General features: G+C 40.7%; 2 protein-coding genes across 4 annotated transcripts; both read right to left on the bottom strand.

Moving 5' to 3' along the window:
• Positions 1-1,915: 1,915 nt before the first annotated feature.
• Positions 1,916-22,311, bottom strand: LOC140303107 (proto-oncogene tyrosine-protein kinase Src-like). 2 transcript variants are annotated; one of them, XM_072381733.1, is made up of 13 exons: positions 21,902-22,311; positions 14,230-14,511; positions 12,925-13,024; positions 11,956-11,973; positions 10,272-10,370; positions 9,925-10,028; positions 6,508-6,657; positions 6,268-6,423; positions 5,847-6,026; positions 5,630-5,706; positions 5,384-5,537; positions 5,144-5,275; positions 1,916-4,808 (listed from the first exon to the last, which is right to left on the bottom strand). In XM_072381733.1, the coding sequence occupies exons 2-13, from the start codon at positions 14,501-14,503 to the stop codon at positions 4,600-4,602; spliced, it is 1,653 nt and encodes a 550-aa protein (XP_072237834.1). In that variant the 5' UTR covers positions 14,504-14,511; positions 21,902-22,311; the 3' UTR covers positions 1,916-4,599. The 2 variants fall into 2 exon arrangements, with proteins under 2 accessions (XP_072237834.1, XP_072237835.1); XM_072381734.1 differs by lacking the exon at positions 11,956-11,973 and having other exon boundaries at positions 21,902-22,310.
• Positions 22,312-23,100: 789 nt separating this feature from the next.
• Positions 23,101-25,400, bottom strand: manbal (mannosidase beta like). 2 transcript variants are annotated; one of them, XM_072383111.1, is made up of 3 exons: positions 25,295-25,400; positions 24,784-24,963; positions 23,101-23,540 (listed from the first exon to the last, which is right to left on the bottom strand). In XM_072383111.1, the coding sequence occupies exons 2-3, from the start codon at positions 24,931-24,933 to the stop codon at positions 23,430-23,432; spliced, it is 261 nt and encodes an 86-aa protein (XP_072239212.1). In that variant the 5' UTR covers positions 24,934-24,963; positions 25,295-25,400; the 3' UTR covers positions 23,101-23,429. The 2 variants fall into 2 exon arrangements, with proteins under 2 accessions (XP_072239212.1, XP_072239213.1); XM_072383112.1 differs by having other exon boundaries at positions 25,219-25,308.
• Between the last annotated feature and the right edge of the window lie 1,135 nt (positions 25,401-26,535).

Below are 26,535 nucleotides of genomic sequence, written 5' to 3'. Positions count from 1 at the left end.
GTCTCATTTGTTCCCATGTCTTTAGTTGCATCTATAAAAAACAGCAAAGATAACACAGTTTGACAGATAGAAAATAGGATTTCTGCAGCAACAAGGTGATTCCCAAAGAGCTATTAGATGAAAACGTGGCATATCTCAGATTTTAAGACCTGGTAGATGATATCTTGTATAACTAAATGTATTACTCAGCTAATTTATCTTCCTTCTTTGTAGAATCCCTTCATTGTTCAAACATGTGCAGCTGAATTTATTTTGTTTTTCCTTGACAAAACCTTTGATATTGACAGTTTTGAGGAAGACAGAAGAGTATTTAGGAGATTACTAACTCCTACAGTGGGTATTTAAAAGAAAAAAACAATAAATACAGCTTTGTTTACTGCTTGTTTTCATGAAACTTGCACCATGTTCCTGTTATATTATGTGAAAGTACCTGTTGTTTTTGCATGTGCCATATCAATAAAAGTAGCTTGAGTTCAGTCATTTTGTGCCACAATAATCTGAGCTGTGTGGGTTTACTTTACATGATTTATTTATTTTGATTCATTAAACATTAATAATTAATCCCATTAAATATTCCTATTACCATTCCTAATATAGGTCTATAATATAGTCCCAGGTAGGTGACGGGGTGAACAACAGCCAGGTAGCGCTCCACACATGTCAGGATGGGAATGAATATCTCTCAAGGCAAAGCAAGTTTGATCCTTGGTCGATTATTTTTCCAATAGAATTTGCCTGTTATAGAGTCCAGTGACTGAAACCAGTTGGTAGTAGGTTGGGTTGGGCTTATTGTAAAAAGATCACTGATTTTGGGTAATATTGACATTTTGACTACCAGTGAGAGAAAGTTCACCCAACAGTTGAGATGGTCTAAAATGGTTTTGAACAACTGTAACTTGAACAACTCTGACAGCTTGGGGCTAATGTTTATTCCTAAGTATTTAATGTTGCCAACAGGAAAGGGGGGGATGCATTTGGCATTTGGGGATGCAGTCATCCAAAATGTGATCTGCTCACAAGCTAATCTTGTGATGGAAAAGTGGATCGTATCAGTCCGGTTGAGGTCCCTGTTCTGGCTTCATGTCCAACACAACATTGATTTTAAAACACTGCTGTTGGTTTTTTGAAGCTTTAAATAGTTTGGATCTGGTACATCATAAACCGTCAAAATATCTCAGGTCTTCAGGAAAAGGTTTGCTTTCTGTCCCCAAATTAGTTAAAACTAATCAAGGAGAAGAGTTTTTATGCACCATATATGTGAAACAAACTCTCAGATAACTTCAGGTCTGCAACAGCTATTGCTCCTTTTAAATCAAACCTTAAGGCTTTTTTGTTTGCAACTGCTTTTAATTAACTGATTTAATTGAATTGAAGGACTTTCACAGCTGTGCATCTCTCTCTGTTTTAAACTGTTTTAATAGTAAATTTACATTTAAATGCTTCTAAATTCTTTGTAAAGCACTTTGAGTCACCTCGTTGCTGAATTCTGCTTCTTGCCTAACCATTTGATCCTCACATCACATGTTCACAGACATGTTTCAGTGCTCACTTCATGTGACATTTTCAAGTTTCAGTTCCTCACATGTAAACAACCCAAAAAACCTCATCTGGTTTTCCAGATGAAGTCAGCTGCTTACGCGTCATCTAACACTCTTAGGGTGGCTTCCACTTCAGTCATCCCCTGGACTCTTATTTATACTTTAGCTCCAACAATCCTCTCAAAATGTAGTCGCTCAGTAAGGCTGTCATACATGTAACCCGATTCATCCTCTCTTTACCTCTCCATCAAACTGATGATCATCACATGACTTGCCCACTTCTGTAAACATGTGACCTGTGGGGCAGCTTGTCATGCACAAAGTCATATTTTCAGGTTCTCAGACAGCACACGCACCAGCACACACCCTTATCAAAACACATTTGAAATATAATTTATTGCACATTTAAAGATCAACATAAAGTGGCACGATACTTATCTCAATCCTGTTACATCAGAACAAAACAAAAAAGACGAAACAAGTCCTTACAAAATGCTCACACCTTCGGTTTATGATTATTATTTTTGACTTTAGAACAAAATGGCCATAAAAGTTGCAGGGATGCAAGACTGAAACTGCATAGATTTAGAAACAAAGGAACTTCAAAGAGAAAGAGAAAAAGAAAAGAATGAGACACTTCTTTAATATAGCACATAAAAGCCAATCTGACCTCAGCATTACTCACGCTTGTCATGAGCCTGCTGACTTCTGCATTTGTCCTAATGACTTACAGGCGGTTCAGTGTCCACTCAAACAGGGCAATTCCCAGTCTAAAAGAGGACAGCATTGATGTGTTCCTGGAAAAAAAAAATACATTTATCTCAAGTCCAATTCTGAATTGTCTTTTGCAGATATAGAGGTTTCAAACATTATGATTATATATAAAGTCAAAAACTAAAAAGAAGAGAACATTCCTTCAGCCCTGTTTGCACTAGCATCTCATCAATTTAACATTTAGGGAGCAGGCGTGTCACTGTAAAAACCTCAATATGAAGGTGCAATTAAACAAAAACTGTACAAAAGAAATTACATGATAGTCACAGTCATTTGTTTAAGATACTATATACATCTTTGACCACATTTTCATGGCACACTAACACCGCAACCCAAACTCCGTTTTCGTTATGGTTTCAGTCATAGAGATCATTGAAATTAGCCATCGTATTTTTTTTTTTATACTGGTGGGCATGGATTACCATATCTTATTGCTGTATGGCTCGTGTTGTGATAACTGGTTTCTAAACCTTTATACTAGCTCCGATTGTATCGACTACATCACAAACGGATCCACTGTGAAATGTGCGACACCCAACATGAATACCTGCCATTTAAAAGTGGCAGAGATGGTACAAAAAAAAAAACAACCCTAAAGAGCTACAGTATGTACAGTATGACAGCGAGTAAGATATAGAATTAAAAAAATTTGATGGTACCAATGTTCAGAAGTCTATGTATGATCCCTGTGCCTCACCTGAACCATGAGTAGACATACGCATTTTTATGTACAGTACAGCATAAATGTAAAAAAATATCAGCTAAATGGTCGAGAGAAGAATGGCACAAAAGCATGCTAACTGGCTTAGAAAAACAAAAACAAAATCAACTCTTATAGTAATAAGTCAAACACAGTTTTATTAGGGTTACCTGATCAGAGGATTACAGTTTCATTAGGGCTGCCTGGTTGCATATTTTATATGTGTTATAAGTTAATAAAAACTATCTGTATCCTAAGCAACAGTAGAAGGATCATCTGTCCTGTTTCCTCACTGATATCTAGTTTACTGGGGCATATGTAAAACAGTATATACATGGACAGCAGTAAAGAAATGAGTTTAGTTTGGCACTAAATAAACAAAGAGGCTCTTTTTGGGGGATATTTGCCAGTAATTTCATTGGCTTAGCAGTCATACAAGCCTCTTAGTAGGTCACATAAATGTTTGATGAAAATGACCCCATTTATGCTTCTGAGAAACTTGAGCTTGACATTAATTTTATCTGCCCTTTAGTTCCACTACAACAGTGCTGATCATTTTCAAAGCAACTATCAACTTGGAATAAATCAAAGTTAAATTAAAACAACAAGCATTCAGACACTACCTGCATCAAAATAGTTTTTAATGGAGGTTGGATCCAGCATGGTTAAACGAGAGAAAAGGCCTCAAATGTTAGTTGAAATTTTCTCACTTTCAGTGTTACAGAACCCACTTAGATTTACCCTGGCACTACCATGATAGTTTTAATAACCTTGTCTACTGAAAATAAAACAAAATCACAGAAAAACAATTAAGTTAAATAAAAAAACCCTTTCTATCTGCCACTGAAAGAAAAAACCCTTGAACCAAAGTCCAAGTAAACATGAAGATGCAAAGTAGAGTTCAAAAGTCGAGTTATTTGGAGACTCTTTGAGGAAGCAGCACTTGAGAAAACTGCAGAGAGATACTGAAAGTCAGACAGAAAAGAGAAAGTGAAGCACAGTTGAGAGAAAGGACATTAAGGGAGACAGATCTTCCTTTGGCACCTGAGCCACAGTGGCAGTGCGCGTTTGTGGGCGGATAAGGTACCAGGCAAGAGTAGAGACAACAGAGGAGGGATGAAAGGGAGATATCACTTAACAGCTCATGCCCGATTGAAATATTCTCCCCTGACCATATCTCCTTCGCAGGAGCTTTATTCTGTAACCCCTCACTCTGTCTGTAGATCCTGATTTGGTTCCTCCCACGCCAGTTGCACCTCTCAACAACATTTACCCAACAAGTTTAGTTACTCAATTCAATCTGAGCCAGAGTCTCTCCAGCAAAAGTTCTCCCTTAACAGCTTCTACTCGGGAGAACATGGGTGAGAGCTTGTAGAATGGGGGTTCTCCAGGTTCTTTTCTGGCAGTTTGTGTATGACACACAAGGGGACTTCTGCCGGTTTTTAATCTCAGTTTTGCTTCCACTGAAGAAGTTCCTCACAGGTGAGTTTCACAGGCTCAGATCCTCCAACCCGCTGAGGTCAGTTAGTGCAGATCATTCAGTGCTGAGGCCCTCCCCACCGCATTCAGGTTTGGTTCAGTGTGGTTCTATAGATTCTCCCCAGGCTGATACTGGGGTTCTGTGGAGGTGAAGTAGTCCTCTAGGAAGCCCTGCAGGTACTCAAACGTAGGCCTCTCTTCTGGATCTTTCCTCCAGCAGGAAAGCATGAGCTCATGCAAGGAACTGGGACACTCTGCTGGGCAAGGCATCCTGTAGCCCCGCTCCACCTGGTCGAGGACCTCGCGGTTTACCATACCTGTCAAGACAAACAGGAAGTCCTATTACAGTAAATATGTAAATATAATGCGTTTAATTAGTGGATCTGCACTGTCAATGTTTGTGAGAGATGCTTATCAGAAATAGTTCTGCTGATAATTTTTGTTTGGCTAATGAACAGTTTAGAAGTTTAGAGAAATGGCCATCACAGAACAATAAGATAGAGCCCACATAAGAGAAACTGAGAGTTACTGGAAACCATAAACAATGGGAGTACTTTTCAGGCTAATTGACAAATCATTTCAGTTCTTGTTATTTTGTCATCTTATTTTGTCGTTTGAATAGGACATTTTCATTGTTAAGTGGAGCATTTACCTGGATAAGGTACTCTGCCTTTAGTTGCAAGCTCTGTGAGCAGCACGCCAAAGGACCAGACATCTGACTTAATAGTGAAACGACCGTACAGGGCTGCCTCTGGTGCTGTCCATTTGATTGGGAACTTGGCTCCTAACATTGAAAGTTAAAAAGGTTAGCATTTTTTAAATTTCTAACCAAGCTTTGTGGCTCAAACAAGAGCTGCAGTGGCTATATCATGCATGTTATGTGAAGACTTACCCTGTCTTGCAGTGTACTCGTTGTCTTCAATGAGTCTTGCCAGACCAAAGTCAGCCACCTTACACACCAGGTTGTCTCCTACCAGGATGTTGGCAGCACGCAGATCTCTGTGGACGTAGTTCATCCTCTCCACATAAGCCATGCCTGCAGCAATCTGGGAGGAAACAGGACGGGTGTGTTGCGTTTTCATTCAATATCAACACAGGCAAGAACACAATAAACCTTCAGGAGTTTTTAACAGTTTACCTGAGCTGACATATCTACCAGCTGTGGCAGACGAAGCATCTTCCCTAAGTCCCCTTTAAGGAAGTCCAGTAAGCTACCTGAGGGGAGATCAAAAATATTATATTTACAAAAGCTGCCGTTGCACACAAATAGTCTCAACTGCTGATCAAGAGCAACAAAAACCATAATTAATCTCCCCAAGCATTAAAGTTTTATAACCAGTTACATCCCGTGTTACCTTGGCTCATATACTCTGTCACAATGTAGATGGGCTCCTCAGACACTACAGCGTATAGCTGGACCAGCTTCTCGTGCCTCAGCTTCTTCATGACCTGTGCTTCCTGAAGAAAGGCCTCTGGAGACATCGTGCCAGGCTTTAGGGTCTTAATGGCGACCCGTGTTGTGCCATTCCATGTACCTGTCATAAACCAGACAGAACGAGGATAAACACAATGTATTACTTCAATAAAACACTGAATCTGGTTCTTTTGGGTTTGAGATATCACCACATATTGGAGATTTATTAAGAAATCGAACAGTTAAAAGTAGTTTTTAAACCAGGATTATTGTGCACTTGACAGAATAACTTAAGGATGCTTCAAGGTTTTTTTTTTAAAGCACACCCAATCGATCTGATATGGTGTGTGAGGGACTCTTACCCATCCAGACTTCTCCAAAGCAACCCTGTCCCAGTTTAAGATCCAAGTGCAGCGACTCTCGAGGAATCTCCCAGGCGTCCCTGGCTAGACCCTGCGTCTGAGGTTTGGCCACTGGACACACGTCTGTTAGAGCGTGACACAGCCCATCAGAGTGCTCTGAAATCATGCAAACAAGAGTAAGTGAAAGGCCAGGTTAACACCAGCAGTGTTGTTAACCATCAACACGGTTTATGTACTCACTGCGGTAGTGGAAGACTAGCTGCTGTAGGCTGGTGAACTGCGTGCGGGAGGTGATGTAGAAACCTCCGCTATCCAGCTTCCTGATCTTGTAATGTTTAACATTCAGGCCTTTGGTGTTATCATAATCCAGCACTGACAGGCAATATGCCCCTGTGAGCAGGAGAAAACAACACAGAGACAGGTTAGGACAATAAAGCCCGGCAGCTCAGAACCTCTGTGGCAGCTGCTGAGTGCAGCTGTGCCTGGGATCTCCACCTCTCCAACCTCATGTCCAGAGTTCACTTCTATGTAAAGTTACAGTTTTCATCAACTTGTTTCTTTAAGCTTTTAAGAAAACAGCATTTCAAAAAGAAAAATCTCCCAAAACACCACAGCACACAATACATGGATTAAAGCTTTTGACTGCAGGATACTGCAGGTTCCACTAGTTAACATCATCTAACTGTATATTGGACATGAAAATGATAAAACCTGCTAGTATCAAAATTAAAAGTCCACACAAGGAAAGTAGAAGAGAACCAGGATCAATTTTGGAAGTAATACATCTAAAAGCTTTAGAATTTAAATCAAATGAAGTATATCTTCTAATTCAATGAAGCTATAAATATTACAGAATTTTAGCTTAAAATTCAGACTTTACTCTTTATCACGTCAACAGTTTGGCAGAAGGAAGGCCTCTCTTTAATTGGGGGTATGCTCAGATAGTCAAAAAAGAGAAAAATGACCCTTTATGTCTTCCTAAACACTAAAACCTTATAAAAACATTCATAAGGTTGAGGAAAGATAATGGGTGGAATTCATAAGGACGTAGGAAAACACAGCTCTATCACTCTGCCTAATGCAGCCTTCTGTTGTTTCAGTGAGACAGCAGCCTATTAAATATATCCTATTATACGATATAAGATAAATTATTACTTCATTACCATGGGTGGAAACTTTAAAAAAGCAACACTCACTGCTGACACTCACCTTATTGTCCTCATATTTAGCTACATGAATCCAAGTGAGTACGACTGTATGAAATGAATCCAGCTGAAAGTGGAGGACATGTGAGATGGCCCCATCTCTTCGTACTTTCTTAAACGCTAAAGAAGATAACAAAGGAGGGACTGAAACTCCTTTTCCAAAGCAGCTCTTATCATGGCTGCCACTGAGATCCTTACGGGTCATTTAACTCAGTAAATAAGGAAAAAGAAAAAAGTGGCATCTGATAGCATCCCAGGTTTACTCAGCCAATCAGTTTCTGCTTCTCAAACTAACATTTCCTCCCCAGCAACAAGGATAATCATCAAACTGGAAACACACACTGCACCCATGGTCTGTGCTAATCTAACATGATGGTTATAAATAAATAAATAAAATACAACCTGTGCAACTGAGCTGCAAACATTTTAGAACGACAGATAACAACTCGGTGTGACAGAACATGCACATCATTTCAGTTTACATTTATAAGCTTTGTTATAATAAAGCTGGAACTTTCCAGACACGTGTGCAGCTGCAGACTATACCAGACTACCTGGCGAGTGAGTTTGTGTTGAATTACAGTCATCTACAGAATCATTATTGGTTTATTAGCCACGATAACTGTCAATCTGCATGCCAGGGAGGAAAATCTACCTGTTTTTTATAATAATTATCAAATGAAATTGTAAATCCAGAGTACATTTATAGAAAGTCATTACAGATAGAAGACTAAAAGGACTTAGAGCTAATAGAAATGTGACAGCTATCTTGTAAAAATGTGATTTAGCAGGTTATTCAAAGTACTAAGGTCTACAAAGAGGCTACTCCACTGTGAAAAAAAAATAAGAATCCATCGTCTTTGATCTGGAGGTTTGCTGATTGATGTTCACTCTGCTTCCCTTGTCAGAAAGAGAATCTAGGGCAGGAAATACACACTTCCCAAAGTATATCCACCACAAATATCGACATTATCAGTGCAGCCCTACTCCATCATCTTAATCCCCCACCCTTCATGTTCAACTCCAAAGTTTTCTGCTAAGAACGATGAGTCGCACAAACACTTCTCAACGACGGATGTGCACACCTTGCGTGTTAAAGCTTGAGCCATGGAATCATATTCATGGTACCGTCTAAGATGGCGAACGCTTTGTACAACATGTCAGTGGCGTACTCCTGCTCATCTCTGTCATACTGTGAACTTCAAATCTGACATCTAATACAGAATGCACCCAAAGGCAATGCATCTCCTGCCAGAGCTCCTCCTGCCCCCCCCTTCTTGTGACTTGCCCCAGTACAGTTCTCTCCCCCCTTCATGCTTCTCTACCACTCCTCTCACAGCCTGAGTATGGCAAGGGAACAGAGACTTATAGCCAGAGGGAACTCTAGCACCCTCCAAGGTTGACCTAGTTCTGGCAGAGTGATTCACCCCTATTCATTCACAAGTCCAACCCACTCAACTCTTTTCCTTTTTCCTTCCCTCTCCCGAAAACAGCCCCCCGAAGAGTCCATCTACGTCACAGGGACTAGATCTGACTGCAGACTTTCAGAGAAGGACGCAAAACTCTGTCAAAAGCTCAAAGAACAAAGCTACAGCACCACAGGCCTGTGTGAAAGCCAGCAAATAACTTAATTACAAGGTTCTGTCTCTTTCAAATTAAATCCCTGAAGATCTTCTTATTTCAAAGTGAATCACATCCGCTCCACAGTATAAACTCTAGGGATAAAGAGTGTGTCATTAGGGTTTTTTTTCACCACTTTTAACACATGCTTTAAAAGAAAAAAAACATCTTTTGCATTTTCTTGGAAAATCTGAGCATATTGTCCCAACATTGTACGCTACCATGAAACAGAAATGAACGGCTGCAGCTCTGTAATAATACAGCTTCACTCCAGCTGGAACTCGTAACTGATCTCAGTATCGACTTATCAGCATATTTTTTTCCATAAACTATTGAGCCAATGAAATCTGTGAAAAAGTGGAGAAAAAAACGCCATCAAGGCTTAAAGATATCTTATATGTGCTTGTTTTTGTCCAATTAAATGACAAAAACTTAAGATATTCAATACACCATTATCTTTGACATGGACAGTCAGGGAATTATCTGGAACTGTAAGTGCTTGGCTTGAAAATGAAGCAATTCAGCAATTCAAGGAGCTCTCAATAATTATTCTTTTCTTTTTTTTCCTCCAGAAATCGCCTAATTGCTGCAGCTTTAAACTTGACGCTCAGCTTTTTTTCCATTACATCTCACAATGTAATACACAGTTTTCGTTTTTGCACTTTACGCATCACTTTGTGTCTTTAAAACGTCTGTCAGCTACTATGGTCTGAAAACGGCTGACATATGTGAAAGTGACTGATTTAATACATCATTATGGTCCCAACTAGCTCTTATAATGGATCATAATGACTGCAGCCACTGGAGTGATTCATACAGTCTGCTTTCTCACCTTTAGTTGTCTCGCTCTCCCTCACCAGGAAGGTCCCGCGTCTGTTCTGCAGGTTCAGTAGAAGCCTCTCTGAGTCACGCCGAGTGATCTTCCCGAAATACCACCTGCCACAGAGGGGAAGATCAGAGAGAAGCTGCTGCTGAGCTGCTGGAACAGACAGGCAGGGCTACGCATGCATGAAAATACCTTGTCTGTACTTGCAACATTCTACCTGTAAACGTAGCCTCGCCATGCATGCATCACCACAGAACACAACTGCACACAGTCAGGCTCAGCACCGGAAACAACTTTCAAATGTGTATGAGCAAAACCAACTAAAGCATTGACACAAAGAGAAGATATCGTACTCTTCTGCTTGGATGGAGTCGGACGGAGCCACATAGTTGCTGGGGATATAACCACTTTCTCCCGTCGTCAGAGAACGAGCGAGCCACCAGTCCCCTTCTCTGAGGGTAGAAGATAAAAAGAAAGAGCCAGACAATCAATATCAAACAGAGCAAAAGGACCAGGCAAACACTTGATAGTTATAGGGATTTCAGTTTATTCTTGTTAATATGGAAATACCATATTTAATTTGGGGGGGGGGGGGGGGTTGTAAAGACAGGCTTGGCAGAATTCTCCAAAGTCAAAAGAAAAAAGTTAAGTCCTTTCAACTGTCATTTATGACCCACCGCAAGTGAGTAGGGATGCATTTCTTTGCGGACACCCTGCCACCTGCTTGAATCTTCCTCCTTTATTTTCATTTTGGCTGTATTCAGGATGTTTTTGAGTTCCAAAACTTAGGCAGAGGGTGTGTATGTGCAGTTCAAACTGCTGTTCTTCCACCGGTCTGTTACCAACACACATGCAGCACAACAGTGACTTTGTGCGGAGGTCTGTGACTTACTTTTTCTTCGACTGTCAAACACCTAAAAACATCTACCTTTTAACACAATAAAATTTTGACATTTGTGTGCACATGTTTTTTCTTTTCTTGACAACCCTCCATCTGGTCTCAAACCAACTTAGTGGGTATGTTGCAGAGGAAGTATTTACAGTTTTTTTCATCCCATTTACAGCTATGCTTTCACAGCAACAAACTGCCTCTAACTGCGAGAAGTTTTAGGGACATGGAAAGATTAATGCCATGTCATCCATCAGCACAAGAATGACTTGCTTCCTGGTGTTTACGGGAAAGCATTTGACCAACCATTCTAATATTTAGCAAAAGACACAGTTAGCTGATTTAGCACTGGCTTTGCATCTATTAGCAGCAAGTAATGTGTGCTCTTTAGAGTGTAACTTCATCACCGTTCTTATTTCAAAGCAGTAATGCTTGTTAGTTATGTGTGTTTCTTACACTGCCACAGCAACTGACTACCTCCATGCATGTCCTTTATGGCAGAACACCACACCGCTGCATTTGACGCGTTTGAGGCACATCTTTGAATTTTGTCAACATAAAATGATCCAGGTTATTGTGCTTCCTGAGGTAAAGTCTTTACAATGACAGCTGTCTTTTCTTATAGTGAGGCATGCATCTATAAAGGTCAATTGGCAGAGGATTTAGACTACAGTGTACAATAACTCAATGCTGGTTTTGATTTTGCATGTACTTTGGGTCCAATAAATACTACAATATCTGCGTCTCATGGTGTGACAAACATTCCACATTTCCTGTACAAGTTCCTACAACTTCCATATCATTGAACTAAAACTCATTGTGGCCTTAACATAGCAATAGTGAAACAAAAAAATAAATAAACCTTATTCCACACCACTGCAAGGTCCCAGAATGAGGTGCAAGAAACCTCAGTGTTGAAATAGGAAATGGCCACAGGCAACGTTTTATTCTGCCTGCAGTCCCTTAGTTTACATTCCAGCTCTTTAGACCTCAGTATACATAGACCTCAAGCAGGCTGGAATTCTTCACTTTTTAACCTATTAATCACGGTTACACTGTGAGGTTGGTCAGACAAATACATGCATCAGCAAAGGGACCGAACAAAACGTTGCATGAGGTTTTTTTTAATGGCATTAAATGTTACTGACCTGAAGCTGTACTTTTTCCTAGAAGAAACCATGAAGCATGAGAAAAGAAGAGAGAGGGGGAGAGATAACAGATACAGCAGACACATCAAAACACAGCAAGGAAACACAGCAAGGCAAGCAGCACAGACAGAGAGCAGACGAGCTGGATGTGCTGTGGGACCACACAGCAGGGCTGTTCTAAGGTCCAGTTTCCATTTTAGTGTGGCTTGTTATACTCATACGGGACAATCGTGGAAATACTTATTAGTCGTCATTTACTTTACACAAATTCCAAAACTTCAATTAATTAAAAACTGAAAAATGTATACAAAACTTTCCGTGCAGTGAATAAATGCAGACACTGATATATTGGTCACAAAGTGAAATATTTCTCTTTTACAGCCCTACTGTGAAGAGCCAGACTATAGAAGCAAGAACAGCAGAGCAGACTTATGGCAGAAAGTTATGGAAAAAATACACAAGGTAAAAAAATTTAAATAAATAAACAGAATTGCTCTGAATTTAAACGCCTGTTTGGAAATTTGCTCCAATGACTTTAGCTTGAAAACAACATATACAGTATAATGCTTCAACTTGAATGTGTTCTGTTCCCTCCATCTAAATGACATCTCAGCACAGACAGAGTTCAACACGTGCCTCGTTTCATTAGAAAAAAACCTTTTTGGAGTTGTCCGTGTGAGAAAGGAATGTGAGCGTATATCTCAGTGTGACGGGCTCTCTGTAAAGTGTCTTAAATATCAGGATGATGGCCCAAAAGGAACCTAATGCATCAGCAAAGAGCCATTGTCTTCTGCTTTAGTAAACAGATGGGAGGAATCTCTCCACAGTTACCAGCCCTGACTCGGACCATGTTTGTCTGTGTTTATTCAAATGTAAATGTGTGTGCTTATGTGTGCGTAAAGACATCTGTTCATTGAGATATTAATCGTGACATCAGTGCAAAAGAGACGGATGACTGTTGATTCTTACGTGTTGTTGACAATCTGCAGCCGGTCTCCTTTCCTGAAGGTCAGATCAGACGCTGTCCTTGACTCATAGTCATACAATGCCACAAATGTAGTGACGCCTCCTTGAAGAAACCACACAGTGACAAATATTCATTTTGTATAAATGTAATTCAAGCCACTAAAAAGAGAATGAAGGGCACTTCCTCCTAAACTTGCATGACTTAAGCCTGCTCTTACTCATTATTCGTTGTGTTATTTTGCTCCTGCGATCTCTCTGTAGTGAACAATTTGCCGGGGCGTAATGAAAAATATTGATCTTCAGATGGCCTTTGACCAATCATTGTTGAAGGACAAAGTCACCATATTAATGGTTTTCTATTTCCTGAGCAGATTTCTATGCCTTCTGTTTAATGACCCCATTATCTAAACCAGTGAATTCTCCAGCCAATCATTGATTGGCTCATTAGATGCATGACGGGAGACAGCAGTTAGCAGAACTGTTTCTGATAGACCAGCAGGCCATTGCTCTCTGGATGGAGTAACATTAACCCAACCATCTGGCTGGTCTAGACAGCTTAAACATCCAAGTAAATCATAGACATGTTGGCACTAAGTCAAAGAGAAGTTTTTAAGTTTGCTTATGTGATGGTGGGCAGAAAGAAGCTCTCAAATGTTTTTCTGTGTGACTCACTGTGATGGAGCTTTTTTTTTTTCTTTTTTCCACAGGACACTTGTGATCTCAAACTGAAAACAAGTGACTCATAAATCAAAATTCATCATCGGATATTAATGAATCTGGTCCTCAGATTTATTTACACACAGCCGACAGCCAGGAAACAACAAAAGCTGCTTTGCAGCACTTTCTAAAGCTCTCTGATTACACAGAGAGTTATGAGCAGGTACATTTGTTGGATGGGTGCACCGGCTGCTCAGTTCCTTCACATCAGGGCTTCTGAAACTTCTGTTTGAGTTATATTTAGGGACGTTTGTTCAGATCTCACAATACACTAGGATCTTGTTACTCTTAATTCTTTAAAAACTTCTTAGCCTTCTTTCGACTTTGGTTGTTTATCATGCATAATCTCACTTTCTTTACAAAACTATTCCTGTATCTTTTCATATTGTCCAGTGTTTTCTTTACATCTTGCCTTGATGTCTGATAGATAGATAAATACTTTATCCATCCCAAAGGGGAAATTCAAATAGCCAGTAGCATGTCTTTCATGTCCTAGTTCTAGCGCTGTTGTGCTTTGCAGATAAATGGTGCTATATAAATACAGCTGCCTGACTCTGTCATACCAAACCAGTTTCATCATGTGTTTCTTACCTGCCAGAGGTCCTCTCTGAGGTGACGTGATAGTTCCTGTGTGATCCACCCCTCCAAAGAGAGCCAGCTCAGGAGTATTAGTTGGGGCATGGTGGTGCTGGCCTTGCTGCACCCGCCTGCCTGTCCCGACGGCAGGGCTCCGGTTGGGAGTTTGGGTCTGCTGGGCGGGGCCCAGGTGGTGGAAGTGCCCGCTGTCTGAGCCTGTGCCTATGGTTCCATCCAAGCTCATGGAGCGCTGGCCTAGCTCCTTGGGCTTGCTCTTGCCCGCCCCCATGTGCAGACCTGGGACAAGAACCAGCCATGATTAAGAATGCAGTACTTAAGACGTAAAGTCTCGTTGTTACTATCCACCTAAAATACCACCTTCCAAAAGCTAAAAGTTGTTCTAACTGTTAATTATTTACAACTATCAATTCAAATAAATAGAATTTAAAAAGTGTTGAATTCAGGGACAGGAACTGGTCCCGTTTCCCATAAAATTTTCTCTTATTAGTGTGCAGTGTGAGTTTCACATCCACTTTAGCTCTCCTAACCCACCGCAGAGTGTCACTGGTGATATTCCAGGTTCGGTTAGAACCTAAAACAACAGCGTTAGCAAACACAAAGAGCGGAACACTTACAAAACGACACACATGCAGTACATTCAAGGTTATTTCTGTTTGATTAAATCAAGTCTGAATCGATAAGCATCAACAAGAAAAACAAAGCTTCAAACAAGAGGAGCCGATGGACGCGCTGCGGCCGATTGTTAAAGCTGTTGAGTTGACAAGGACACAAACGTGTTGCATACATCTGTTATGTCTGGATAACTGCAACAAGTCAAAAGTGTGCTGTCATCAAAGGTACAAAGACAAACAAGCCCACACAGTCAAGTGCACCCACAGAAAGCTGGAGTGTGCTCGCACACCAGTCCGTTCCTCCCCTCCGGGCAGCGTGGAATGAGTCACTGTGCGGACCAGCTATTTCAGGCCAGCTGAAACGGAGACAGTCACACACACATGAAACAGCCTTGTTCCTTTGTGAACAGAAGCGCTCGCAGTTCCAGACAGAGTGTATGCATGTGTGTAGGTGTGTGTGTGTGTGTGTGTGTATGTTCTTGTGCATTAGCAGCTGTTCATTGGCCTCTGGGAAACGAGGCTCAACTGCACACTAACACCCAAGCACAGTTGTGTCTCACATCCTTTTTTCCAATACATGCATATAGCCTTGTGAGTGTTTCCAACACACACTTTGGTGAGTCTGACAGACAGGACAGAGGAGGGTTATTAACAGACAGGGAGGAAGGAACTGGCTGTGGCTCTAAAAAGAACGTGTAGGTGGATGTTGTGTACTGCATGGACAGCTGAGGCTTAGTGGGTGTTTAAAGTGTGATGCGTGAGCATAACATAATTACACAGGTATGGGGATTCTCAACGCCATGGCAGGATCCTACTGTGCAAATGTGTGGGTGGATAAGCTTCTGAGAGTGCAAACTGCGCACGAGAATGAGCACATTTCTGAACGCATAATCAGTCGTGCAAGCTTTGATTCAACCTCTGCCAGGGTGTAATCCGGTTCACTTAGGGGTTAATGTATGCATTTACATTGAGGCAAAGTGGACTACGATCACAGCTCACCACACTGATATCCTTGGTGGTTTTAATGAGTGACACGGGCACCCGTACATCACCTGTGTTCAGACATATCTTACTCGAGGTCGTGTCTCTAAAGCCGAGGACCTCAGTCCTGACATGACACCACCGACTGATTCACCCACTGATCTGATGTTAGCCGACGTACTTCCAGAATCAATTAAAAACGTGAATAAAACAAACAATGGTATCAAAAGGAAGATATTTTTGTAGAGTGAACGCAAAAGAAAATCCTGAGAGCAAATGTGAAATCCGTTATTGTGATTTCATCAAAGCATACGCGACATTAAGTTAGTGAATCCCCAGATGTGTGAATAAGTAAAAACACAGCAACAAAGTGTGATATCAGCTGATATAACATTAGATATACAAATTCATAGTAGTTTCTAATCAGAACTAGAAGAAAAATAACACTGAATTTAGAGTGAATTGTGTCAAATTTAAACCTTCATAGTTTCAAACACTCCTTTGGTGACATTTTGTGTCAAGTCCTCATAAAAACCTAATTAGTTAGTTAAATAAAATCTGGCCTAGAGGTAATTTACAAGCTCTTTTATGAGTAATATAAGGCATACCATGCAACGATTTTCGGTTACTGTTAGAAAACAACTTGACGCCTGGCCTCAGAAAGTCAAAGAGCGAATCTGACAAGTGAAACCTACTGATTTCATCACTGCATCGATGTTCTAAAGCACATATAACCGTCTCCACACAAACCCTGCAAAAACTGACCAGCTGAACCGCAGGACTTCAAATGAAAGCCTTTGTTATGACGAGTACACAATCACACAGCCGAGGAATGGAAATGGGACAGAAATTTGAACTGATTGCTGTATCATGCTGCTCAAAACCGCACAATGCCATTGGCTGGTGCCCAAACATCATCTGCCCAAAGGATGCAGCCTGAAAGAGTGTCCTGAACATGTCCTGAACAGAAAGAAGGATGATACAGGAGCAGAAAAACATCACCACACATAGGTAAAGGTAGACCACAGCTCCCAGTATATTTCTACAGGCATGGAGACCAAAGAAAACTCACACTTTACTGCCAAAAAAAGAGCAAATCTCTATTCATTTATATATGAAAAACCACTTGTTTTTGAAAACTTCTGTGCAGCGCAGTTCTGCAACACGACCCCTGAACGACTGCCAAAGAAACTCCCTGTTAATTACTGCAGAGCAAGAACACGAGCATGAGGATACAAGTTAGCTAACCGTGAGCGCTAAGAGGAAAACTGAGAACTGACAAGAACGAATTCCACAACTTTCCCTTCAGAAACCTCCAGGGCCGAGCATGTATAAAGGCGAGGAAGAGGGAGGGAAGCTGACAGATGTTAGTTCACGCATTGTCAGTTCAACTGAAGCTGAAATGGTACGATCCAATTTGCCGATCATTTTGTCCTACGTTTGGAACAAAACGGCAAGTAAATGTTTCAAAGCCAATGTAAGCCGTAGGACACAACAACATGCCTTCCTGTAGAAAATCTAGGGGGGAATATATAATCTATTTGGACAAAGCACAGTAACATCTCCCTCGTGTAATTCAGCACGATGAGCACATGACAGAGCATAACACTAAAACCCTGATGCTGTGAATCTCAAAATGATTTGGGATTATTTATTATTCATTAGGAATAATCTCATATCCTTACAATTAAATTCTGTGTTGAGAGCTGGAAAGTGTGCATAGTGTCCCAACACAACACACGCCTGAGTGTACTTAAAAAGCCTCAGAGGCTGCATTTGTAAACAACAGAGCTCTGGGCCTGTAGCTGGGCCTCACGCCTCTTCCTAATATGGTGCCCTGATATCAATAAGTGCTAACATGCGACTCCATCCAACACTGTGATAAAATGGAGGAGAGTGGATGAGTGATGATTCGGCAGTGGAGACAAAAGTGTACCAAACAGTTCAAACGACCAGAAAAATACTGCAGGAGAAATAAAAAGATGGAAAAATAATGAGGAACAGGAGATGGAGGAGAGCTCCCAGTCACCAAGAGTTTTTCCATATAACAAGAGTATAGAGGAATGTGGGAGAATTGGACTGCACCACACTGCTGCGACTGCCAGCGACTGCAACAAGAACAGGCACCTGAGCAGCGGGAGGCCGAGATGGGAGGAAGGAAGTGAGGAGGGAGATGAGGGAGGATGGTGTGTGTATGCGTGCAATTACAAAGAAACTTCGTTCTTTTGGACGCAAAAGAAAAGACTCCCTTTCCAGGAGAAAACCCCTGTTGGTTTGCACCTTACGTCTCATGACAAACTACAGTATAAATGTCACGAAACGCATTTCTACTTGATCCATGCATGCAAATTAGAGTGTCTTCCTAATGTTACATTTCTAAGCTGCCATAAATTGTGCAATAACACACAAAAAACAGCAGGCTCTAGTGTATAAACCTGTGCCTTTTCGTGTTTCCAGATGAGAGATTTAAAGGATTAGATACGAATCACGGAAAATACAGGCTTTATTCAAAGGCTGTGCTCCGAGTGGTATTTACCCCAGATCCACAATGGAGTTCAAGAGCACTTCAATATTGACTCTACATTTATCACTACCCAGCGTCTTTCTCACCGTCACAGTGTTGACTGAGTCGTATAAACTCTATGACCCGTCTCTGTACATGAAATGAATGCTCAGCGTGAAGTTGGGAAATAATGGGGAGGGGGAAGAAAAGAGAGAGAAAAATAAAAGGGAAATTTCCCAGATACCTAGATGGAATGCAGGTTAAGAACGCAGGCAAGTCCCAACACCTATCGAGTCCTGAAAGTTTATCACAGGAAGCCAACAGTTTCGTGGTACATGTGAGCCAAACTGACTATCCAGATTATTGATTCTGAAACACTGATCCAACAACACATACACTGAAATCTTTTCTTATCAGCAGTGACACGGGGTTTCCAGAGGAGGTCCAAATTTACAGGCCTCCAATGTGATGTTCCTGGTGGACTACCTTTCAGCGTGAACGCCACCGTTTCCTTTTACCTTGAGCCATACAATCCAAACGATAAGTCTGTAAACTTGTTCATTTTAATAGAGTTGGTTTTAGTCTGAATCCTTAATAAAAGGCATTCTTTACACTCACAGCCCCACTTTCTCTGTCTGTCAACCACAGCTCAACAAAGAGCCATTGTCTGGGGAAACAATGCAGGAATTTTCTACGACAGTGTCTTTGAAGATATCCACTTTATCAGACAAAGACAGCTGAAGCCGTATATTAGCTTCAAGTGACTGAGGGTCTGCAGGAAGGAATCTCCTTACGGCAAGCACAGGGCCTGACAAAGTAAATGCATCCTCTGTGCTTCGATTGTAGCTCAGGAGCTATCCAACAATAGGAAAGTTACTGGTCCAATCCCAAACTAGTTCAATACACATGTTGAAGAGTGTTTGGACACGATACTCAATGCCACTATTGTAAGACACTTTGGATACAAGCATCTGCTAATTCAGAGTATTAATGTCATGAATATTACTCTAAATATTTAATAATCAGCTGTCAATACAATGTTCTGTGTGTAGACCTATTTAATGTTGTAACACTAATGATCGACAGAGTATAATTTACTTACTTTTATCATACGATACAAATCAAACGAGCCAGCCAGGAAGCAAGCGTTTCTCCAGAGTTTTCCCACGTTCATGACAAAATGATGATTCTGTTTCAAAACACTGTTTTAAAAAAGGTCTGGGGGGGGTGTGATTTAGGGTGGGAACTCTGAATCTTTGGAAACCACTGGTCCACAACCATTAAAGTTTGAATGATTAAAAATATGTTGCCAATGTTTTGGTACTGCAAGGCTCCCTCCGATGTGGCTTAGGTTAATAAAAGACACACACTCTCACTCATTCTCACATTTGGCCACCCTGATCAACATTCCCCATGTGAAGCTGAGCAGACTAGCTGCACATTTGGCTGCGACAAACCTCACTGAGTCACAACAGACGGTAACAGTTGCTTCTGTGCTGCAGAGTGAAGACGCTCGAGCCAATGTTTCAGCTCAATGGGGAAATTACAGTTTGCCCTTGGGAGGGAGGCGAGAAAGGGATGGTTCCTCAAGATCAAAAAAAACGGAAATATGCCCATTAGTGTCGCCACCTTATCTCGCTAAAAGCTGCACATGGACATGAAACAATATTGTCCACAAACATATAAAACTGATCATCTTTAGCCAGGGTCAGGGGGAGAGAAGGAGAACAAGAGCAGCTGATTTAAAAGAAGGCCAAATAAGGAAAATGCAGACTAGTTATGTCCCATATTGATTTTCATGATTGCAAGAATCACATCGACTATACCATCTTTGCCCCGAGATGTTTTCATAATTAACCTGCTGGAGAATAAAGAGCACGAGCCTGGGTTGGCTCCACCATGCCATCTCATCTTGCCTTTGGCAGACACACACAGGAAAAGAAAAAACAACTGGAGAAGGAAGAGAGGAGGACTAAGGCACTCAGCTGATAAAACCCACTTCCGCCCATCTCTGACAGGAGGCTCAGGCAGCCAGTGATCCAGGCAACTAGAGGTGGCTGCCACAGCATGATGATTTGTACATGATATGAGGGGTGTTTCATGTCAGAGGTGACACAAGTGATTAACTCGTGTGGCAAAGTCCTGTAGGTTTACAAGATAATATGTTTTAAAAAAAAGGAGGCTTTTATTTGTGAAATTTGCTCTTCTCCCAAATGTGCCATATGTTATATCCCAGGAAGCAGTCTGACAAATGCAGGGGTACAAAAGCTTGTTTGACAATTACTGCAATAATTAGCAGATAAATCAATACATCAATCAATACTCAAACATGAGAGATTTGTAGTTTTCTCTCTCATATTTGCCTCCAACTATTAACTCATCAAAAACAAAGCCAATGAAGACGCAGCCTTGGGTTTCGGAGACGTCTAATGAGCGTTTTCAATACCTGCTCTCCACTTAATTGAGAAAACAGCTGATGGATTAATCGATGAAGAAAATGATCTTTGCGGCGCAGCCCTTTCAACCCAACGTCAACCTTTTACTGCCCCACTGGAATAAAATGAATTAGTCGATTTCGACGAACTTCCTGTGATCTCTCCGTTAGCAAAACATTTGTAATTTCAGGAATTAATCTGGTAATCCTAGGTGCCTTGACGTTACTCAGATGTTTGCCAAATGAAGCATCTTGTAAAGTCGTCCCGTAGTAAAATACGATACTGAGCTTTCCCACGACTCAGGCATCTCTTTCATGGCAAACCCTGAACCCATTGCCTTATGGAAATTAGCTGGAACTAAACAGCCAAAAAAACATACCGTAAACAGATTAGCCACACAATTAAAATCATGTTTCCACGGGATTAAACACCAGTTGTCAGCAAAGCTGCTTTCAAAGAATCACGGGGTGGGGTGGTTGCTGCCTACAGGGGTGGCAGCTGTCAAACTGAAAATGGATTTAGCTGTGCAAATAAAGGAAAAATTAAGAAATAAAAGAAATAAAAACACCCACAGTCAGTACTTCCCGAAGTGGTCCACATCGGGCACGCGATCGGGAATTTGTGAATGGGAGAGGGATATAAAAAGGAACAATGCCCCTCTGACTGTCAAAGCGCCCATACAGCGCATATGCGGCCTGATGAATCAAAACAGGTGCTGTTACAGCTCCATTTTGAATTTCGATGCATCGTTGGCTTTATTTTCTGTGCACAGTCGATTTATTGCGCCTTTCCCGAGCATTTCGGGGTTGTAACAAAGAAACAAAAACGACACTTGCACGTACGCTTCGTGTTTTGTGGGGTGTAGTAAGTCGTCAACAACGTAGCCCCGGCAGACTGAATGGCACTGTCCAAATGTGGGAGCCACACTGACTGAATGGCCTGTGCAACAATGAATGCAAGTCTGTGCCGGGGGACATCATACGCTTTGTTTGGAGAAGATGTGAGGGAAAAAAAGAAAGAGAAAAGCGCAACATCACACCAAAAGCCCCGGTTGTAGGTCAAAATTCAATATATCTCCCTACGCGTCGCTGAAATAATTAAACAATTAAAAAAAACACGAGCCCAAATCAACTCACCTTTGACGCGTCTTGAGATTCAGCCCAAAAAACAGGGACGCGCAGCGAGGAACCGTGTTAGTTCCGTGTGGTTGTCCTCATTAGAAAAATAATGGAAGCCGATGGGCAGTTGCTGTGGAAACCTCGGGCCAGCCACGAATCCCATTTAGCGAATTTCAGTGGAGTCGCAGAAGGAGGAGGTCATGACGGGGACTGCCTTCAGGAACAAGGGGCACAGCTGCTGCCGGCTCCGGTGGGCCGGGCAAACACCAAACCTTTTAGAGAGCTCAGCTGGAAAGAGTCGGAAGCATGGGGGAAACATGCGACGAAGCAGGGGCGATGTAGAGAGGGGAAGACATGCCTGGTGGTGGGGAAGCCGCTGGATAGTGCATCACTGGCGAAATATGAGAGCGAAAATATGAGGAGGTTGGGATTTTACGTATTTTACGGAACGATCCAAGCGGCGGGAGGATTCACGTCACATTGCGCAAGTCGATTCAGTAGTTGAAATTGCCGAGGCGTTGGCAGGCACGACTTCTGAACACCTTCGTATGGGGTTCCTTTAGTTGACACGACATTTAGTTATTTTTGTGTGTGTGTGTGTGTGTGATAAATGTAGAACACGACAAAACTATGCAACGTTTTTAAGTCACCCTTCTCTGTGGAAAATGCATTTTGTTTCATTGCTAGCTAAGTAAATCGGTTGCGTAGCAACACATTTCGCCGACAATACCGACCGTAACTGACGCATTAACGTGAAACCTCGGTGTTTTTCCGACGGTGCAGTTTGTTTTTCACGTTTATTAACCAATTAAAACTAAGATGAGGCATGAACTGTAGGAAAGGCTAAGGCTAACATCAGATAATGCATACTGTGTCGGGGTTTTTCTTTTTTACGAAAACGCTAAACGTTTTCAAAACAATTTCTCAGTTTTCTCACCAAGTTAAAAAAAAAAGACTGATAATTAATTGTGGATAACAGATGCCCTAATTATCATCTCATTTTGGAGTCCAGTGAAAAATCTACAGTATCTTAACAGAAAAATGTGAAAAACAAACAAACGTTACCTGTTATGCAGCAGGTTATCCTTGAGCCACAAAACTGGCTTTATGAGACACTCGTGATTTGCTCTTTGAGGATGTGATGTTGGGACATGATACCATTCTGACTCATTTAAACAAACAGAATTTTGGTGCTCATCTAAGACAGTTAAGGTGAATGACAACATAATACTTTCATTTGTCTGTTTTAATACAAAGACCATTCAATAATATTTAGTTATAAAAGAAAAATGAGAGACACATACTCATAGTGACATCAACAGTCCAGAAACACCAGGACAATTTGCTTTTTGTACAACCACGTTCAAGTTAAACAGAAAATAGCTTGGGGTCATTTTAAAGTGTGTCAGCATTAGTGTTATAATATGACTAATTTGACATCAATGTTTTCGTGTATTAACAACCAAATTGTTGCCAATGACAAAACACACCCATTTGCGCAAAAAGGTTAACACACATACAGAGATAATGAGTCACACAAGGCTATTTATCGCTTCTTTTTGCTCTCTTTCTTGGGTTTCTGTCGAACCTGAGGTGTCTGTCCTTTAGGTTTCTTCATCTGTTCAGCAGTTTTGCCATCAGTGGACTCCGTCTCCTCCTGTGGAGCAAACACCACAAACATTAACACCCTTCAATTCAACAGAGAGAGACTGAGTTACTAAAATATAGTACGAAAACATGAAGGCTAACTATGATTAGCTTAATATTTACAAAGGATAAGGCTTTTGCTAAATGAAAAACAATCAGTATTCGCTATGGTTTTGTTTAATGTAGAAATAAGTTTTGTCTCATACAAAGTAACATGCATGTAGAGTGAGTAGTTTGTGGTCATCAATATACATTTTGTATTCAGTATTTTTTTCAGTTTGTGGTTTTCCTGATAGCTGGCGTTCTGTGTACTATTATCTCCAGTATATAGAAAAGAAGGAAGGCAAGAAAACCGACAGGATGAAAATGTAGAAGATGAAATGGCAACATACTGTGAAGAGTGATCAGTGGACCTGATAACGACACCTGAAAATAGAATAATTAGACTGGGGATATAATTGCTCTACTCTATAAATAATCTCTCCTGACGGTGTTAGTATTGGAGATTTTGAGTCTTCGCAGACTCAAAAGATATTCAGGTCTGAGCTCACAGACAAACCACCTAAACTATGTCCCTCTTTATTTCATATACTTTGATGATAAATACATACGTCACAATGCAGACTACTGTTGCATCCATTCAACTCTTTTTTTCTTTGGTGTGAAGACTTGCAGCCTGGGAACAGGACTTGGTTTTATGGTGTCACTGCACAGTATTAAAAACTGCCATTTTTTCCATTCATGACCCAAATACAGATCACTTCCCTTGAAGAACCATGACAAAAGAACTTGTCTGATAAAATAACTGGATTATCGCAAAGGATTTTGTGAGAAAAGTCTAATTGTGGCAGGGTTAGTATAAGCAACAGAGTAAGGAGCACAGACAGCTAGAGCTATCGAAAGCGGCCAACTGATGTGCCTTTCTAGAGTGTTACTCCGAATAGATGGAGGGAGGAGATTAAACTCAAGCTCAGCATCAGTGAAATCGATCTCCAATAATTAATGTGTCTGTGAATGTGGCTGACAGAATTATAAATACATCCCAGGTTCTTATTCAGCATGGCATTTGTTTGCATTTAAATTTACAACAGGGGTCTTAATGGTATAGTTGAGTAACAGAAGACTGTGGAGATAATCAGAAATGGTGTTGAATCAATTCTCCCCTTCTTATGTTTTTATCGTCTATTGTTCATTTTAGATAACCAATTAACCCCCCCTTTCTTTTTTCTGCTCCTTCCTGTGTGTCCACCTACCTGTTCATGACCTTTGGATGTGGGGAAGATGACAGCCAGGATGCAGATAAGCTGGAAGATGGCGCCCAAAAACAACCCATAACGTAGAATGCTTTCTAGCAAGGTGGGCTCAGGGACTTCAGGAGTGGACAGATCCAGTTCTGCAGACATGGTCCTGTTCTGTTTCCTTCAGTGGTCTTCCTGTGAATTAACAGAAGGAAGGGCAAGCGAAAAATATATTTAGGTGCATAATCACAGCTCCGTTGACTAAAACATTCCCTTCTTTCATTGTAACTTTAAGCCCATTCACACTGTTTACAGTTGACACATAATCTGTTGGAATAAATTATATATTCTTCTCTCATATAATCAAACAACGTCATACTCATTTATGAGACATTTGTAATGCAGCTGCAGCCCCGTTACATCGTGGCAAATACCTCTGGCTAAACTAACCTATTAAAGAGCTGTAGCACGACAAGCATTTAAATCACCGAAGAAGTGCCCACCACCAGCGACAAAAGAATTTCACCTCTTTTATGTCCTTTCAAAATTATTGTCTGACAAATTTAGAGCAAAAAAAGTATCAATAACACGAACAAAAAACATCTATGTCGTCCGTGAAAGAGGGAAAAAAACATAAAAGGATTTCGGAAGTGACGACACAAATCTGTGGTTTACTTCCGCTCTGGTAGACGATTGGTTTGAAAACGTCGCCCCCTGACGTTCACGGAGACTTTCTTTTATGTACAAAATTAAACGCTTTCTTTTTTATGAGAACAATTTCAACAACTACAGTGCAGTTTGTTGACTCCTGATGCTAATTAATGTTCATTTATTCATTCCTTCATATAATTAAACTGTTGTTACTTTTCTGGTTGCTGTTTATCATGCATAAAAAAGCTTATTTAATATGATGATCATTTAAACACTTTGTGCACAATCATTGCATAAACGGATTAAAGAATTTGTGTTGAACAAAAGTCTGGCAGTTTTCAGTCTATTAAATTATAGATTCTATAGAATTATAGGAAAACTAAATAGAAATCATATTCCAAACTCACTTGTTTACTCTCAATTTTCAGAGTAAATGTAACAAATGTGAAACACAAAAATTACTGTTTTAGTTTTTTTTCTTACTTGTTTTACTTTACTTTAAGTGACCAATAAGCCCCATTTATGATCTATGAGCTCTTTGTTAATTGAGTTTGTCAGTTTATTTTTATTTGTTTACAGTAAGGCTTAAGTGTCAGACTCCAAAATGCAATTCAAAACTTGGGAAGAGCCCATAAGCTTTGGTCATGCAATGGAGAAACTAGATGCATGACATGGAGCACTGTCATCAAAAACTAGCAGACTTTTTCCTTTGTCAAAGGTTGAAAATGGCCCATTTGGAAGTTGAATTTTAGTCAATTTTCAGCTATTAAAATTTTTTTTTTTTAATAGCCACATAAGTGACGTCTGGCCCAAAGTAGTGTCTTGGGTGTATTACCCCATAAATAGTCATTTAAGCTGTTCCTAAAATGCTGACTTAGTGCCTGTGGACTGCCTTTCCTCCTTCTTTATCTCAACCATGTCTCTTATCTCTTGGCTTTGCACTCATGTTGTATTATTACTTATATTTTTCTTTCTCATATAGCTTTTGGAACTCTTTACAATCATGTGTCACTCACCCCTCGATGGTTATGTTATTTCAGAAAGGTTGCAGCATTTCAAATGCATTTATAGATTTCTTACTTTTCTTCACCACTTTTTCTGAAACAATGAAGATGT

Source organism: Leuresthes tenuis, unplaced genomic scaffold, assembly GCF_036924035.1.
Source record: "Leuresthes tenuis unplaced genomic scaffold, fLeuTen1.0.hap1 SCAF_3, whole genome shotgun sequence".
Lineage (NCBI taxonomy): Eukaryota > Metazoa > Chordata > Actinopteri > Atheriniformes > Atherinopsidae > Leuresthes > Leuresthes tenuis.
The sequence above is the reverse complement of the archived record's forward strand: the minus strand, read 5'-3'. Positions and strand labels throughout refer to the sequence as shown.

Excerpts from the sequence above, each read along its gene's own strand:
- manbal (XM_072383111.1), bottom strand. The coding sequence starts at position 24,933 with ATGTCTGCAGAACTGGATCTGTCCACTCCTGAAGTCCCTGAGCCCACC. Across the intron at positions 23,541-24,783 it reads CATCCAAAGGTCATGAACAG|GAGGAGACGGAGTCCACTGA; the intron begins GTAGGTGGACAC and ends TTTGCTCCACAG.
- LOC140303107 (XM_072381733.1), bottom strand. The coding sequence starts at position 14,503 with ATGGGGGCGGGCAAGAGCAAGCCCAAGGAGCTAGGCCAGCGCTCCATG. Across the intron at positions 6,424-6,507 it reads GCTAGTCTTCCACTACCGCA|AGCACTCTGATGGGCTGTGT; the intron begins GTGAGTACATAA and ends GCATGATTTCAG. Across the intron at positions 4,809-5,143 it reads AGGCAGAGTACCTTATCCAG|GTATGGTAAACCGCGAGGTC; the intron begins GTAAATGCTCCA and ends TTGTCTTGACAG.